General features: G+C 55.6%; 2 protein-coding genes and 1 long non-coding RNA gene across 9 annotated transcripts in view; 2 read left to right on the forward strand and 1 right to left on the reverse strand.

Annotated features, from left to right (window-relative positions):
• Nucleotides 1-4234, forward strand: part of rsph14 (radial spoke head 14 homolog) — a 77533-nt gene extending 73299 nt beyond the window's left edge. For both annotated transcript variants that reach the window (XM_015365950.2, XM_006640165.3), the window contains 3 exons: nt 1759-1984; nt 2771-2907; nt 3474-4234. In XM_015365950.2, coding sequence (XP_015221436.1) covers nt 1759-1984; nt 2771-2907; nt 3474-3712 — 602 coding nt within the window. In that variant the 3' untranslated portion in view covers nt 3713-4234. The remainder of the gene's footprint in view (nt 1-1758; nt 1985-2770; nt 2908-3473) is intronic.
• Nucleotides 4235-4281: 47 nt separating this feature from the next.
• LOC138224475 (uncharacterized) overlaps nt 4282-14214 on the reverse strand; it is a 31496-nt gene continuing 21563 nt past the window's right edge. The window contains exons 3-4 of the long non-coding RNA XR_011182959.1: nt 5022-5210; nt 4282-4482 (exon numbers count right to left, since the gene is read on the reverse strand). This is a non-coding gene — a long non-coding RNA (uncharacterized lncRNA). The remainder of the gene's footprint in view (nt 4483-5021; nt 5211-14214) is intronic.
• Nucleotides 11009-14214, forward strand: part of depdc5 (DEP domain containing 5, GATOR1 subcomplex subunit) — a 47755-nt gene continuing 44549 nt past the window's right edge. For all 6 annotated transcript variants that reach the window (XM_069181893.1, XM_069181898.1, XM_069181894.1 and 3 more), the window contains exons 1-3: nt 11009-11162; nt 11604-11736; nt 11933-12020. In XM_069181893.1, coding sequence (XP_069037994.1) covers nt 11679-11736; nt 11933-12020 — 146 coding nt within the window. In that variant the 5' untranslated portion in view covers nt 11009-11162; nt 11604-11678. The remainder of the gene's footprint in view (nt 11163-11603; nt 11737-11932; nt 12021-14214) is intronic.

The raw sequence follows: 14214 nt of genomic DNA on the forward strand, positions 1-14214 counted from the left end.
CTGTGTTTCTGCTCCTGGCCTTTTAGCTAATGGTCTAAGTTGATTTTGAGAACTAATAGTGCTTGAAAGTAGCAGTAATAGTGATCACTCTCTGTCCTTGTCCTGCCTCTCCCTGTCTCTCATGACCTGGCAAGGCAGCCCTGTTTTCTCCTGACACAGCTGTGCTCAGGGCACAGCAGAAACACAGGGTGAATGGAGTACTTGTAACGCTGTAGGAGACGCACAGAGACTGACCATCTCCAGGCAGATTCCGTACTGAGATCAGCTGGCCTGGCTGATACACACATGCAGCGACATAGTTCTGCTGCTGTTGATAGGGGACCCAGCTCCAATCACAGTGGGATTGCCTAGATTTCACTAGAATCCTCCCTGCCGGTAAGCTATCTGTCCATATTCTCTCCACCTGCCCTGTGTGTCTGTGCATCTGTCTGGCTGCTGTCCCAGATACTCTGTGCTTTCTGTCTCTCCCGGCCTCAGTGTGTGGTGAGCAGGCGGCCCCGTCTAAAACAGACACGCAGGACACAGCACGATACGTCTGAGACAGAGCAGAGGAAGAGACTGGGGGTGAAGGGAGAGAGGGAGAAACAGGGGAGGAGAAGGGATCTAGAGGGGAGAGGGGGAAGTGGTGTTTAGTGTTTAATTGGAGATGAGGAGAGGGGCTGTGTGTTCTCTGCACGCTTGCCTGCTTCCCATCTCTCTGACCTAGTTTTCAACACAGTGAATTATTCTCTCTCAGTTATACACATCTTTCTCAGGCTGGGAGGATATACAGTACACTCTCCCCCTCACTGTCCACACAACAGAGAGCTGACTGACCCTCCTCAGACCAAACTCATTACTCACCCTGCAGTTTAACTAATCAAAGGCTTTACAGAAGAACAACAGCGGCGTCTCAGACAGGAAATGGAACAGCACATCCAGGAAACAGCTGAAACTGAATTATGGGAAAAGCTTTGACAGGAATATGAACCTCTTTAAAAAATGTGTCATCCTTTCAATGAATAACTACAGATGTCCTGAAGAATATTCTAATTTTTCATGTTGCTGATGGTGGAGTGTGCCGTCCTGCTGTCTGTGTGACAGGGGGCCATGGGGCTGTCGCTGTGTTAACTGGCCTACAACCAAGAGCAGTGACCAGCCCCCGGTCCATACATCACCACCCCTCTCCCCGTCACACAGCTGAGTGTCTGTCTGCCGGTCTCCCCGCTGGTCTCCCCATCTGCCTGTCCACCAGCAACCAGGGCTGGCAGTTCTTCGGGTTTGTAAACAAGCAAGAGAAACATACATAGCTGAGCGCAGTTATGGAGTCGGGCAGACTTAGCCAGCTGCTGTCAGACTGTAGCTGTGTGCAGGTCCTGTGGGCTGGGCCCACGGGGGTCAGCCTCTCCTGCTGCCACCTTTACCCAGCACACAGCTCAGGACAGTGGAGTGGAGCCAGGACGCAGGGCCACACGCAGACTGCACTGCTGCACTCCTCAGAGACTCCCGCTGGGAGAAATGACCAGCTCCGCCCGCAGCTCTGCCTTTTTCCATACCCTGCCCATAGAAGGCAGTGATCCAACAGTACGTTAACGGCTTGGTTGAGCCTTCATTATTTAATTGGACCTTAATGGATTGCGTGGCCCTGCTGCTGAGTAGAAGAGAACGCAAGTGGGATATGCCCCTTGAGGGGAGCCCTCCTCCCTGGTGGGGGTGTCAGTGCTCTGCCCTCCCCTGCTCTCCCTGAACACCTCCGTCTCTCTCCTCCCGTCTGTGCAGGAGCGCTCAGCGTCGTGGACGCAGGGCTGGTGCCGCGCCTGGTCCTGAAGCTGCAGGAGGAGTGTGAGGAGGTGCAGGAGCTGATCCTGGACACGCTGACCGCCTGCCTGCGCGTGGACGCCCTGGCCGCCCTGGCCAGCGATGCCGTGCTGGCGCTGAGGGACTGCCTGGCCCACCCCTCTGTGGGCATCCGCCAGCGGGCCGCCAGGGCCATGATCGGCCTGAGGTCAGTGCCCGCGTGCTCGTCCTGGTTGCTCTGGCCTCAGGTCTTCACTGCGGTGATCCCGACTCGGGCTGTGAGCCTGCTCTCAGCTGACTTGTGGAGTTAAAGCACGTTGCTGTTCCTCCACTCCTTCACCCTCCACTCTTAATTGGCTACTTGAACTAATTGGTCTCTTTATTGGAGCAGTGTGACTGCTTTTTGTGGGTCTGTAACAGATGACCTCATGAACTCACCGCACCCTGAGGCCAGGAGGAGCAGAGTGAGAGAAAGTGTGTGAGAGAGTGTGTATGTTTGTGTCCCTGTGTGTGTCACACACCCTAGCCTCAAGGATCGGTCCCAGCGATCTGCACTCAGGCCACAGAGCAAAATCTGGGCATCTTGATTTTGGTTCTTTTTCTGTGGTACTTAAAAGAAAAAGGCAGCCTCGCACTGGCACACCCTTAAAAAACAAGATGCCTGTGCCTTTTCTACACCCATGAGAGAATGTGAATTTTCCCCACACTTAACCAAGTCAGTGACTTCTGGTGTGGCTATTTACAAGGAACTGGTGACTGTACAGTGGCCTCTAGTGGCAGTAATTGTAACTGCCACTCCCTCTTGAGCCTGCCAGTGTACGTATTTGTGTATAAATGTGTGTGAGAGAGTGTGTATATTTGTTTACCTGTGAGAGTGTGTGTGTATTTGTGTATCTGTGTGAGAGCTCAGCTCGCCTGTGTGTGAGGCGTGTGTGATCCACCCCAGCCCGGCCAGCCTGCGCTGTGACAGGTCCTCTGGTTGTGCTCCTGGCAGCGTCCCTCTGGAGGGGAAGGTGCGAGTGTGCGAGGAGGGCGTGATCCCCGTGCTGGTGGGCCTGCTGAGTGACAGCCACCCTGACGTCAGCGCCAGCGCTGCCGGCTCGCTCATGAACGCGGCCATCACCACGCAGGGTAGGCAGAGCGCCTGTCTCAGGAGCACTCCCAGCTGCGTCTCCTTTACCTGCTGGCCCTGTCTCTCTGCTGTCTCTCCCCTGTCTTTCTCCCCTGTCTCTCTGCTGTCTCACTCCTGTCTGCTGTCTCTCCCCTGTCTTTCTCCCCTGTCTCTCTGCTGTCTCTCCCCTGTCTGCTGTCTCTCCCCTGTCTTTCTCCCCTGTCTCTCTGCTGTCTCTCTCCTGTCTGCTGTCTCTCCCATGTCTTTCTCCCCTGTCTCTCTGCTGTCTCACTCCTGTCTGCTGTCTCTCCCCTGTCTTTCTCCCCTGTCTCTCTGCTGTCTCTCTCCTGTCTGCTGTCTCTCCCCTGTCTTTCTCCCCTGTCTCTCTGCTGTCTCACTCCTGTCTGCTGTCTCTCCCCTGTCTTTCTCCCCTGTCTCTCTGCTGTCTCTCTCCTGTCTGTTGTCTCTCTGCTGTCTCTCCCCTGTTTCTCTCCCATCTCTCTCCTGTCTCTCCCCCCTCCTCTCTCTCTCCTCTCTCCCCCCTGTCTCTCTCACGCCCCCTCCTGTCTCTCTGCTGTCTCGGCAGGGAAATATCTGGCCCTGCAGGCAGGTGCCATCACGTCCCTCCTGGCGCTCGTGAGCAGCCCGCGTACTGATGTGTGTGCCAATGCCCTGCGCGCCCTCACTGCCCTGGCAGAAGCCCCTCCCGCGAGGCAGGAGCTGCTGGGCCACGTGGAGCTGCTAGAGACCCGTCGCCATGACACCAACGAAATTATCAGCCGTGCAGCCGCCACTGCGATCCGGGTCATCACCTGGACTCCCTGAACACACCTGGCCACACCTGTCCACATCTGAACACCGACTGACACATCTGAAGAGACACTAGACACCCTGGACACACCTGAACACTGACTGACACACCTGTAGAGACACTGAACACCCTGGCCACGCCTGGACATTGACTGACACACCTGTAGAGAGACTGAACACACCTGGCCACACCTGGACACTGACTGACCCACCTGAAGAGACACAAGACACTCTGGACACACCTGGACACTGACCGACACACCTGTAGAGACACTGAACACACCTGGCCACACCTGGACACTGACTGACCCACCTGAAGAGACACAAGACACCCTGGACACAGCTGGCCACTCACTGACATACCTGAAGAGACACTGAACACCCTGGCCACTCACTGACATACCTGAAGAGACACTGAACACCCTTGACACATCTGGACACATCTAACTGATGTGACTAAGACACGGTGTGCTCACTTGTTTTAAAATCCATGAATTATTTTTGTCTCACTTTGCAAATAAACAGAAGCTGCGAGCAGTGTGGTGTGAGGTCTGTCCTGAGTCTCTGCTCTGTCCCAACCACAGGCCTCAGTCTCTCCGCACAGGAAGGTGGAAGAGAGCTGCTGGTGTCTTGTCCCTGTGTTCCTAGCAGAGAAGGGCCTCTACAGTCTGTCAGCGAGTGAGAGAGAGGGGTTGCAGATTCCCTACAGTAAAGACAAGGTCACCAGCCCCTACTAAACCCCCTATAACCAGTGGTGAGAGAGAGCCCTGCCCAGACTGCCAGCTCTGAAACACAAGAAACACAAAAAAGCCAACATTAGGAGGAATTAAAATCAAAATTAGTCTCTTAGCTGTCAGCACGTCTTAATAGGATTTGGTGTAGAATGTTGCCCTTTGGTATGAGCTTGCTGTGCGCACCTGCAGAGCTCTCTGTGCAGTGTGTTAATGGAGTTATAACACAGTCAGCCCCAGCACTGCTGACAGGCTGCCGGCCAGCGACCCTCTGAGAGGAACCACAGCGCTAGAGAGGCCTGGGCTGTCACTGGCCGCGACCTGCTCCCTGTGAGAAGGACAGCTGGTCGACCAGTAGGGGGCTCTCTCTCTCTCTCTCTCTCTCTCTCTCTCTCTCTCTCTCTCAGTTCAGTTCAGTTCAGTTCAAGGTGCTTTAGAGCTGATGGTGAGACCGAGATATGTGTATGCTCTCTCTCTCTCTCTCTCTCTCTCTCTCTCTCTCTCTCTCTCTCTCTCTCTCTCTCTGTGTGTGTGTTTCTCTAGTCTCTGCACCCCTGCGAGCAATCCCAGGCTTACATTATCAGAAAGCTTACCCCTGCAGAGAGGGCAGGCTCGTGGTTGGTGTGTACCTGGAGACACTGATTGTCCCCTCTGGTGGGATATGTCAGCCCTCAGCCCCAGCAGGCAGGGACAGGGCGAGTGACTGTGCGAACAGAAGCACTGTCTGTGCTCCTTGCTCCAGGGTCAAAGGCGTTCTGTTCCATTCCTCTTCCCGAAAATCACTGTGAACATTTAAAGAAGCAAAATCAGCTGTGATGGCAACAAGAAACAAAGAAGCAGAACAGAACAAAACAGAAGCAAAGTGTGTTTTCGTCCCTGAGAACTGTGCAGATGAGTGTGTGTTGAGTGCTCTGGGTGTGCTCACCAGGCTCTGACAGAGTCAAAAGTGAGAACAGGAGGCACTTTAACAAAAGGGGGTGGGGGTCTGGGACAAGCTACCCTGATACCCTGGTTTCCTTTAAGACACATCTGGATGAAATCATCCTCCGACCAATTAACTACTGTCGCCCAGACCGTGGACTGGAAGGCTTCTCTTGCCTGTGATCGTTCTTAGGTAGCTGATTTGGACCACTGTCTGAGCCCTAGCTTTTCCATTGACATTCCCTCTGTACCAGAGGTTTCTCAATGTGGCTTACTTACTTCAGATCAACTTATAAAAATCATCAACAGCCGCAAAACAACTTCTTGTTGTCTAGATCCCACCTCTACATCTTTACTGAAAACATGCCCTCAAGTCACCTGCCCATTAATTGTCAACACCATCAACTGTTCCCTTTCCATGGGTGTGGTAACTTCAACTTCAATTTCAAGACTGCGTCAGCCACTCCAATACTAAAGCATCCTGGCTCGGATTCTGGTCCATGGACTGCAGAACACTTTCCAAATGACCATTCCTATCTAGGGTTTCAGAACCTGTGGTTGCACTTCAATTATAGGCTCACATGATAGTGAATGATCTGTTTGAACCAGTCCAGTGTTAGCTCTAATCATAGCACTGAGACTGCTCTTGTCAGGGTTGTGAATGATTTACTTATTGCGTCTCACTTGGGGGCTATAACTATTCTTATGCTCCTCAAACTTAATGCAGCTTTTGATAAGTAGCTCATTCAGTGTTGCTCATGTGCTTGCAGACATTGTTGTCTATCAGTGGTTCTGTTTTTAACTGGTTCCACTCCTCCTTGGCCCTCCTAAATCCCCCACGTCCCAGTCAATCATGCGTGAGAGCTTCACAGTAAAGGTTGCTGCCTTCCAGTCATTGTCAGGAATCTGGGAGTCACGCTTGATCCTCTCCTGTCTTTTGAGCCCCACTTGAAAAATTTAATGAGGACATTTTTTTCACCTTAGAAATATTGCCCAAAATGGGCAGTTTCCACCAATGTCTGATGCTGAGTGCTGGATTCACGTATTTATAACATCAAGGCTTGATTTCTGCAACTCTTTGTTCTTTGGGCTCCTTAACACTCTTCTCAGTAAGCTGCAATTTGTCCAAAACTCTGCAGATAGACCACTAACTCACACCAGATGCTGGCAACATATTACTCCTATACCTAAGTTTCTATACATTGGTGTCCTGTAAAGTCATATATTCAATATAAGATCTTGTTACTGACTTTAAAGGCTCTAAGGTTACAATCTAGCTCCATCATACACCTCTGAGCTCCTCTATGTCTACACTCCCTCCTGCAGGCTCTGCTCAGTGGAGGCTTGTCCTCTGCTCACTGTCCCCAGGACTAAATCTCAGACTTTAGGAGACTGTGCTTTTTCTGGCACTGCTTCATTGGTATGGAATGCCTTCCGGAAACATCTAAACTGAAAACCCACCTTTTACTAGGACCTATGTCTGATTGCCCTATAGTTTATTCTGTATGTTCTTGTTTTACTTTTTTTCTTTTACTTTTTATTGTAGATTAGGTAGACAGATACACAGAGGAAGAAGGAAGTATGTCTGAAAGAAATTGTTTTAATAGTTTTAACCTTGTTTATAATATGAAAGCTTCTTTGTTTTTTTGGTCATGGATTAAGACACAGCAGTTAATCCTCTGTAGCAACACAGTGTCTGTGGAGTGTGATGGGAAAGCAGAGCACAGCGCAGTCACGTTCCTGAAACCCTGCTGGTCCCTTCGTGTGGTTGCAGATGTGCAGAGTCTCTGCTGAGGCACAGCTCGCCCCCTGTAGGCCAGATACAGCAACACGTGTGCCTGCAGCGTGTCCATCCCCTGAACTCACAGCTCAGCTTTCTAAGTAACTGTCTGAGTGGTTTTGTCAACCCACGCTCATCTGCTTGTCTTCGTTTTTCTTTGAACTGATGAAGATGATGAAGAAATGCTGGACACACTGTGTCAAGCTGTGACCATGTGCTCACTACTGCTAAGCTCCAGCATGGAGATACTTATAGGATCTCTTTAGACACAGCACAGCACACTCACCTTCTGTGTGTCTCTCTCTCTGTCTCCCTCCCAGCCCCTACCTTTCTCTTTTCCCTTCTCTCCCAGTCCCACCTCTCTCTCCTCTGTCTCCCAGTCCCTCCTCTCTCTCCCAGTCCCTCTTCTCTCTCCTCTCTCTCTCCCAGTGCAACTCCTCTCTCTCCTCTCTCTCTCTCAGTCCCTCCTCTCCCTCTCCCAGTCTCTCCTTTATCTCTCCGCTGTCTCCCAGTCCTCTCCAGTTCTCTCCATCCCTCTGTCTCCACTGTATTCAGAAAGTTCAACTGTCTGCTGCCTACACCCCATTTTTCCAAGAGGAGAACATCTTGTTTACAGTTTCCCCAAGTAGTTCACAATAAATTAATACATATAAATAAATAAAATTTAATTAGGAGCACAAAGCTGTCCTCAGAGCAGTGTCTGTGCACTGGTGCCCCATGACACCCCACCTGACTCCCCCCCCCCCCCTCGCTGTCAGCTGCCCTGATTTGTAAATTGTAAAGCTTGTAAAGCTCTTGCAGTTTCTATCTGTGGGGAGGAGGTGACTGGGGTGTGCGGAGTTCTGTCTGAGTGCTTGTCTTCTCCGATACTCGTATGAAATCTGCCAGCCAGCTGACAGCTCACTTCAGACAGGAGGCCAAGCCTCAGACCAGCGCGGAGCCCCTGTGAGCACCAGGCTGCTCTGAGCCCAGGAGTCTGCTCTCCACACAGCAGCCTCAGACCAGCGCTGAGCCCCTGTGAGCACCAGGCTGCTCTGAGCCCAGGAGTCTGCTCTCCACACAGCAGCCTCAGACCAGCGCGGAGCCCCTGTGAGCACCAGGCTGCTCTGAGCCCAGGAGTCTGCTCTCCACACAGCAGCCTCAGACCAGCGCGGAGCCCCTGTGAGCACCAGGCTGCTCTGAGCCCAGGAGTCTGCTCTCCACACAGCAGCCTCAGACCAGCGCGGAGCCCCTGTGAGCACCAGGCTGCTCTGAGCCCAGGAGTCTGCTCTCCACACAGCAGCCTCAGACCAGCGCGGAGCCCCTGTGAGCACCAGGCTGCTCTGAGCCCAGGAGTCTGCTCTCCACACAGCAGCCTCAGACCAGCGCTGAGCCCCTGTGAGCACCAGGCTGCTCTGAGCCCAGGAGTCTGCTCTCCACACAGCAGCCTCAGACCAGCGCTGAGCCCCTGTGAGCACCAGGCTGCTCTGAGCCCAGGAGTCTGCTCTCCACACAGCAGCCTCAGACCAGCGCGGAGCCCCTGTGAACACCAGGCTGCTCTGAGCCCAGGAGTCTGCTCTCCACACAGCAGCCTCAGACCAGCGCGGAGCCCCTGTGAGCACCAGGCTGCTCTGAGCCCAGGAGTCTGCTCTCCACACAGCAGCCTCAGACCAGCGCGGAGCCCCTGTGAGCACCAGGCTGCTCTGAGCCCAGGAGTCTGCTCTCCACACAGCAGCCTCAGACCAGCGCGGAGCCCCTGTGAGCACCAGGCTGCTCTGAGCCCAGGAGTCTGCTCTCCACACAGCAGCCTCAGACCAGCGCTGAGCCCCTGTGAGCACCAGGCTGCTCTGAGCCCAGGAGTCTGCTCTCCACACAGCAGCCTCAGACCAGCGCTGAGCCCCTGTGAGCACCAGGCTGCTCTGAGCCCAGGAGTCTGCTCTCCACACAGCAGCCTCAGACCAGCGCGGAGCCCCTGTGAACACCAGGCTGCTCTGAGCCCAGGAGTCTGCTCTCCACACAGCAGCCTCAGACCAGCGCGGAGCCCCTGTGAGCACCAGGCTGCTCTGAGCCCAGGAGTCTGCTCTCCACACAGCAGCCTCAGACCAGCGCGGAGCCCCTGTGAGCACCAGGCTGCTCTGAGCCCAGGAGTCTGCTCTCCACACAGCAGCCTCAGACCAGCGCTGAGCCCCTGTGAGCACCAGGCTGCTCTGAGCCCAGGAGTCTGCTCTCCACACAGCAGCCTCAGACCAGCGCTGAGCCCCTGTGAGCACCAGGCTGCTCTGAGCCCAGGAGTCTGCTCTCCACACAGCAGCCTCAGACCAGCGCGGAGCCCCTGTGAACACCAGGCTGCTCTGAGCCCAGGAGTCTGCTCTCCACACAGCAGCCTCAGACCAGCGCTGAGCCCCTGTGAGCACCAGGCTGCTCTGAGCCCAGGAGTCTGCTCTCCACACAGCAGCCTCAGACCAGCGCTGAGCCCCTGTGAGCACCAGGCTGCTCTGAGCCCAGGAGTCTGCTCTCCACACAGCAGCCTCAGACCAGCGCTGAGCCCCTGTGAGCACCAGGCTGCTCTGAGCCCAGGAGTCTGCTCTCCACACAGCAGCCTCAGACCAGCGCTGAGCCCCTGTGAGCACCAGGCTGCTCTGAGCCCAGGAGTCTGCTCTCCACACAGCAGCCTCAGACCAGCGCTGAGCCCCTGTGAGCACCAGGCTGCTCTGAGCCCAGGAGTCTGCTCTCCACACAGCAGCCTCAGACCAGCGCGGAGCCCCTGTGAGCACCAGGCTGCTCTGAGCCCAGGAGTCTGCTCTCCACACAGCAGCCTCAGACCAGCGCTGAGCCCCTGTGAGCACCAGGCTGCTCTGAGCCCAGGAGTCTGCTCTCCACACAGCAGCCTCAGACCAGCGCGGAGCCCCTGTGAGCACCAGGCTGCTCTGAGCCCAGGAGTCTGCTCTCCACACAGCAGCCTCAGACCAGCGCTGAGCCTGTGAGCACCAGGCTGCTCTGAGCCCAGGAGTCTGCTCTCCACACAGCAGCCTCAGACCAGCGCGGAGCCCCTGTGAGCACCAGGCTGCTCTGAGCCCAGGAGTCTGCTCTCCACACAGCAGCCTCAGACCAGCGCGGAGCCCCTGTGAGCACCAGGCTGCTCTGAGCCCAGGAGTCTGCTCTCCACACAGCAGCCTCAGACCAGCGCGGAGCCCCTGTGAGCACCAGGCTGCTCTGAGCCCAGGAGTCTGCTCTCCACACAGCAGCCTCAGACCAGCGCTGAGCCCCTGTGAGCACCAGGCTGCTCTGAGCCCAGGAGTCTGCTCTCCACACAGCAGCCTCAGACCAGCGCGGAGCCCCTGTGAGCACCAGGCTGCTCTGAGCCCAGGAGTCTGCTCTCCACACAGCAGCCTCAGACCAGCGCTGAGCCTGTGAGCACCAGGCTGCTCTGAGCCCAGGAGTCTGCTCTCCACACAGCAGCCTCAGACCAGCGTGGAGCCCCTGTGAGCACCAGGCTGCTCTGAGCCCAGGAGTCTGCTCTCCACACAGAAGCCTCAGACCAACGCTGAGCCCCTGTGAGCACCAGGCTGCTCTGAGCCCAGGAGTCTGCTCTCCACACAGCGTCAACATATCACTGATTGAACAGGTCGCTTTATTTCATAAACACTCCCTCTTATGCAAACGCAAAAAAACATTATTTTAAATTGGTTTACAAAAAAATCTTAAGAACATAACTTCTTGTTATGAAGGTGAAGTGTTCGACAACACTTTTTTACATTTTTAAGAAAGTCGATATTAAGTCTCTGACAGCACAGTATACAGTATGTGCGCAGATGCCGTCTGTGCCCGTGCAAAGCGTTCCCTCCAGCTGAGTGGAACTAAAGAAAGGCTCGGGGCTCATGTGCCTACCCGGAGCGGAAAACCGGTGACACCAGTCGTTTGTGTCTAGCGGAACCAAAACAAGGCAGGAAGGCAGAGCAGTCGGAGACGAGAAGGAGTGATGATGTTAATGCCGCTGGGCTGGTCAGTTTGGGCTGGACTCGAGAACTCAGACGCGTTCAGATTAGTACAGCGGGTAAGTGTGGGGGCGCACACCTCTTGCATGGAGGAGGCTGGTTCCGTGTCCGGGGTGTCGGTCCGGGCGCCTGCCGAGCTTAGCTCACCCGGGAGACAGTGGTTCAGCCCTGATCCTGTGCAGGTCCCATTAGGGTGTGATACGGGATCTTAGCTTGTATGAAAGCCGAGACTCTGTCGCTGCATCTGGACATAAGCGGCTCTTGATGATAAATTCTGAACTTAGGAAACTTCTGTGCCTATCACGCGTGAAATAGACATTTCCTGTGTCCATGAGAGGTGGCCAGGATCCTTGTACGACCCCTGCGAGCTGTGGGTGGGTGTCTGCAACAGGTCGCTCAGCTCCTTTGCTGAACTTTAACAGAGCAACAGGGCCTGAAGGAGTGAGGATTTCTCAGTGGCTTGTTTTTCTCCATGACGCGTCTCGTGTTCTTGTGAACAGGTGTGATCCTGCGTGTTCTGGGTCAGTCCAGACTCTGTACCTCACGGGCTCGGCTCAGGCAGGCTCAGCAGCACCATGAGGACCAACAAGTCCTACAAGCTGGTCGTCCACAAGAGAGGCTTCGGGGGCAGTGGTGAGTGAGACCCCTGTCTCTCCGCAAGCGTTGGGTTTCACTGCAGCACTGTGGTCAGGTCTGCTGCTCATGGTCACCCCCGCTGCTGAGGGTAGGGGAGTCTGTCTTCTTCACTGAGGGTTGTCTGCAGGAGCAGAGCTGACGTATTACAGTCCATGAATATCGGGATGATGTTTGGTCTGAACTGTTTTCCCAGATGATGAGCTGATGGTGAATCCGAAGGTGTTTCCTCAGGTGACGATAGGAGACATTGTGGAGATCGCTCACCCCAATGATGAGTACAGGTCAGACACACACTGCACACAGCCCCACTGCAGAGCCCAGCATAGGACAGACACACACAGCACACAGCCCCACTGCAGAGCCCAGCATAGGACAGACACACACAGCACACAGCCCCACTGCAGAGCCCAGTGCAGGACAGACACACACTGACACAGCCCCACTGCAGAGCACAGCATAGGACAGACACACACTGACACAGCCCCACTGCAGAGCACAGCATAGGACAGACACACACTGCACACAGCCCCACTGCAGAGCACAGCATAGGACAGACACACACTGACACAGCCCCACTGCAGAGCACAGCATAGGACAGACACACACTGCACACAGCCCCACTGCAGAGCCCAGCACAGGACAGACACACACTGCACACAGCCCCACTGCAGAGCCCAGTGCAGGACAGACACACACTGCACACAGCCCCACTGCAGAGCACAGCATAGGACAGACACACACTGCACACAGCCCCACTGCAGAGCCCAGTGCAGGACAGACACACACAGCACACAGCCCCACTGCAGAGCCCAGCACAGGACAGACACACACTGCACACAGCCCCACTGCAGAGCCCAGTGCAGGACAGACACACACAGCACACAGCCCCACTGCAGAGCCCAGCACAGGACAGACACACACTGCACACAGCCCCACTGCAGAGCCCAGTGCAGGACAGACAGACACTGCACACAGCCCCACTGCAGAGCCCAGTGCAGGACAGACACACACTGCACACAGCCCCACTGCAGAGCCCAGCACAGGACAGACACACACTGACACAGCCCCCCTGCTGAGCCCAGCATAGGACAGACACACACTGCACACAGCCCCACTGCAGAGCACAGCATAGGACAGACACACACTGCACACAGCCCCACTGCAGAGCCCAGCACAGGACAGACACACACTGCACACAGCCCCACTGCAGAGCCCAGTGCAGGACAGACACACACTGCACACAGCCCCACTGCAGAGCCCAGTGCAGGACAGACACACACAGCACAGAGCCCCACTGCAGAGCCCAGCGCAGGACAGACACACACTGCACACAGCCCCACTGCAGAGCCCAGCATAGGACAGACACACACTGCACACAGCCCCACTGCAGAGCCCAGCACAGGACAGACACACACTGCACACAGCCCCACTGCAGAGCACAGCACAGGACAGACACACACTGCACACAGCCCCCCTGCTGAGCCCAGCATAGGACAGACACACACTGCACACAGCCCCACTGCAGAGCCCAGTGCAGGACAGACAGACACTGCACACAGCCCCACTGCAGAGCACAGCATAGGACAGACACACACTGCACACAGCCCCACTGCAGAGCCCAGCACAGGACAGACACACACTGACACAGCCCCACTGCAGAGCACAGCATAGGACAGACACACACTGCACACAGCCCCACTGCAGAGCCCAGCACAGGACAGACACACACTGACACAGCCCCACTGCAGAGCCCAGCATAGGACAGACACACACTGACACAGCCCCACTGCAGAGCCCAGTGCAGGACAGACACACACTGACACAGCCCCCCTGCTGAGCCCAGCATAGGACAGACACACACAGCACACAGCCCCACTGCAGAGCACAGCATAGGACAGACACACACTGCACACAGCCCCACTGCAGAGCACAGCATAGGACAGACACACACTGCACACAGCCCCACTGCAGAGCACAGCACAGGACAGACACACACTGCACACAGCCCCACTGCAGAGCCCAGCATAGGACAGACACATACTGCACACAGCCCCACTGCAGAGCCCAGCACAGGACAGACACACACTGACACAGCCCCCCTGCTGAGCCCAGCATAGGACAGACACACACAGCACACAGCCCCACTGCAGAGCACAGCATAGGACAGACACACACTGCACACAGCCCCACTGCAGAGCACAGCATAGGACAGACACACACTGCACACAGCCCCACTGCAGAGCACAGCATAGGACAGACACACACTGCACACAGCCCCACTGCAGAGCCCAGCACAGGACAGACACACACAGCACACAGCCCCCCTGCTGAGCCCAGCATAGGACAGACACACACTGCACACAGCCCCACTGCAGAGCCCAGCACAGGACAGACACACACTGCACACAGCCCCACTGCAGAGCCCAGTGCAGGACAGACACACACTGCACACAGCCCCACTGCAGAGCCCAGTGC

Source organism: Lepisosteus oculatus, chromosome 22 (assembly GCF_040954835.1).
Source record: "Lepisosteus oculatus isolate fLepOcu1 chromosome 22, fLepOcu1.hap2, whole genome shotgun sequence".
Classification (NCBI taxonomy): domain Eukaryota; kingdom Metazoa; phylum Chordata; class Actinopteri; order Semionotiformes; family Lepisosteidae; genus Lepisosteus; species Lepisosteus oculatus.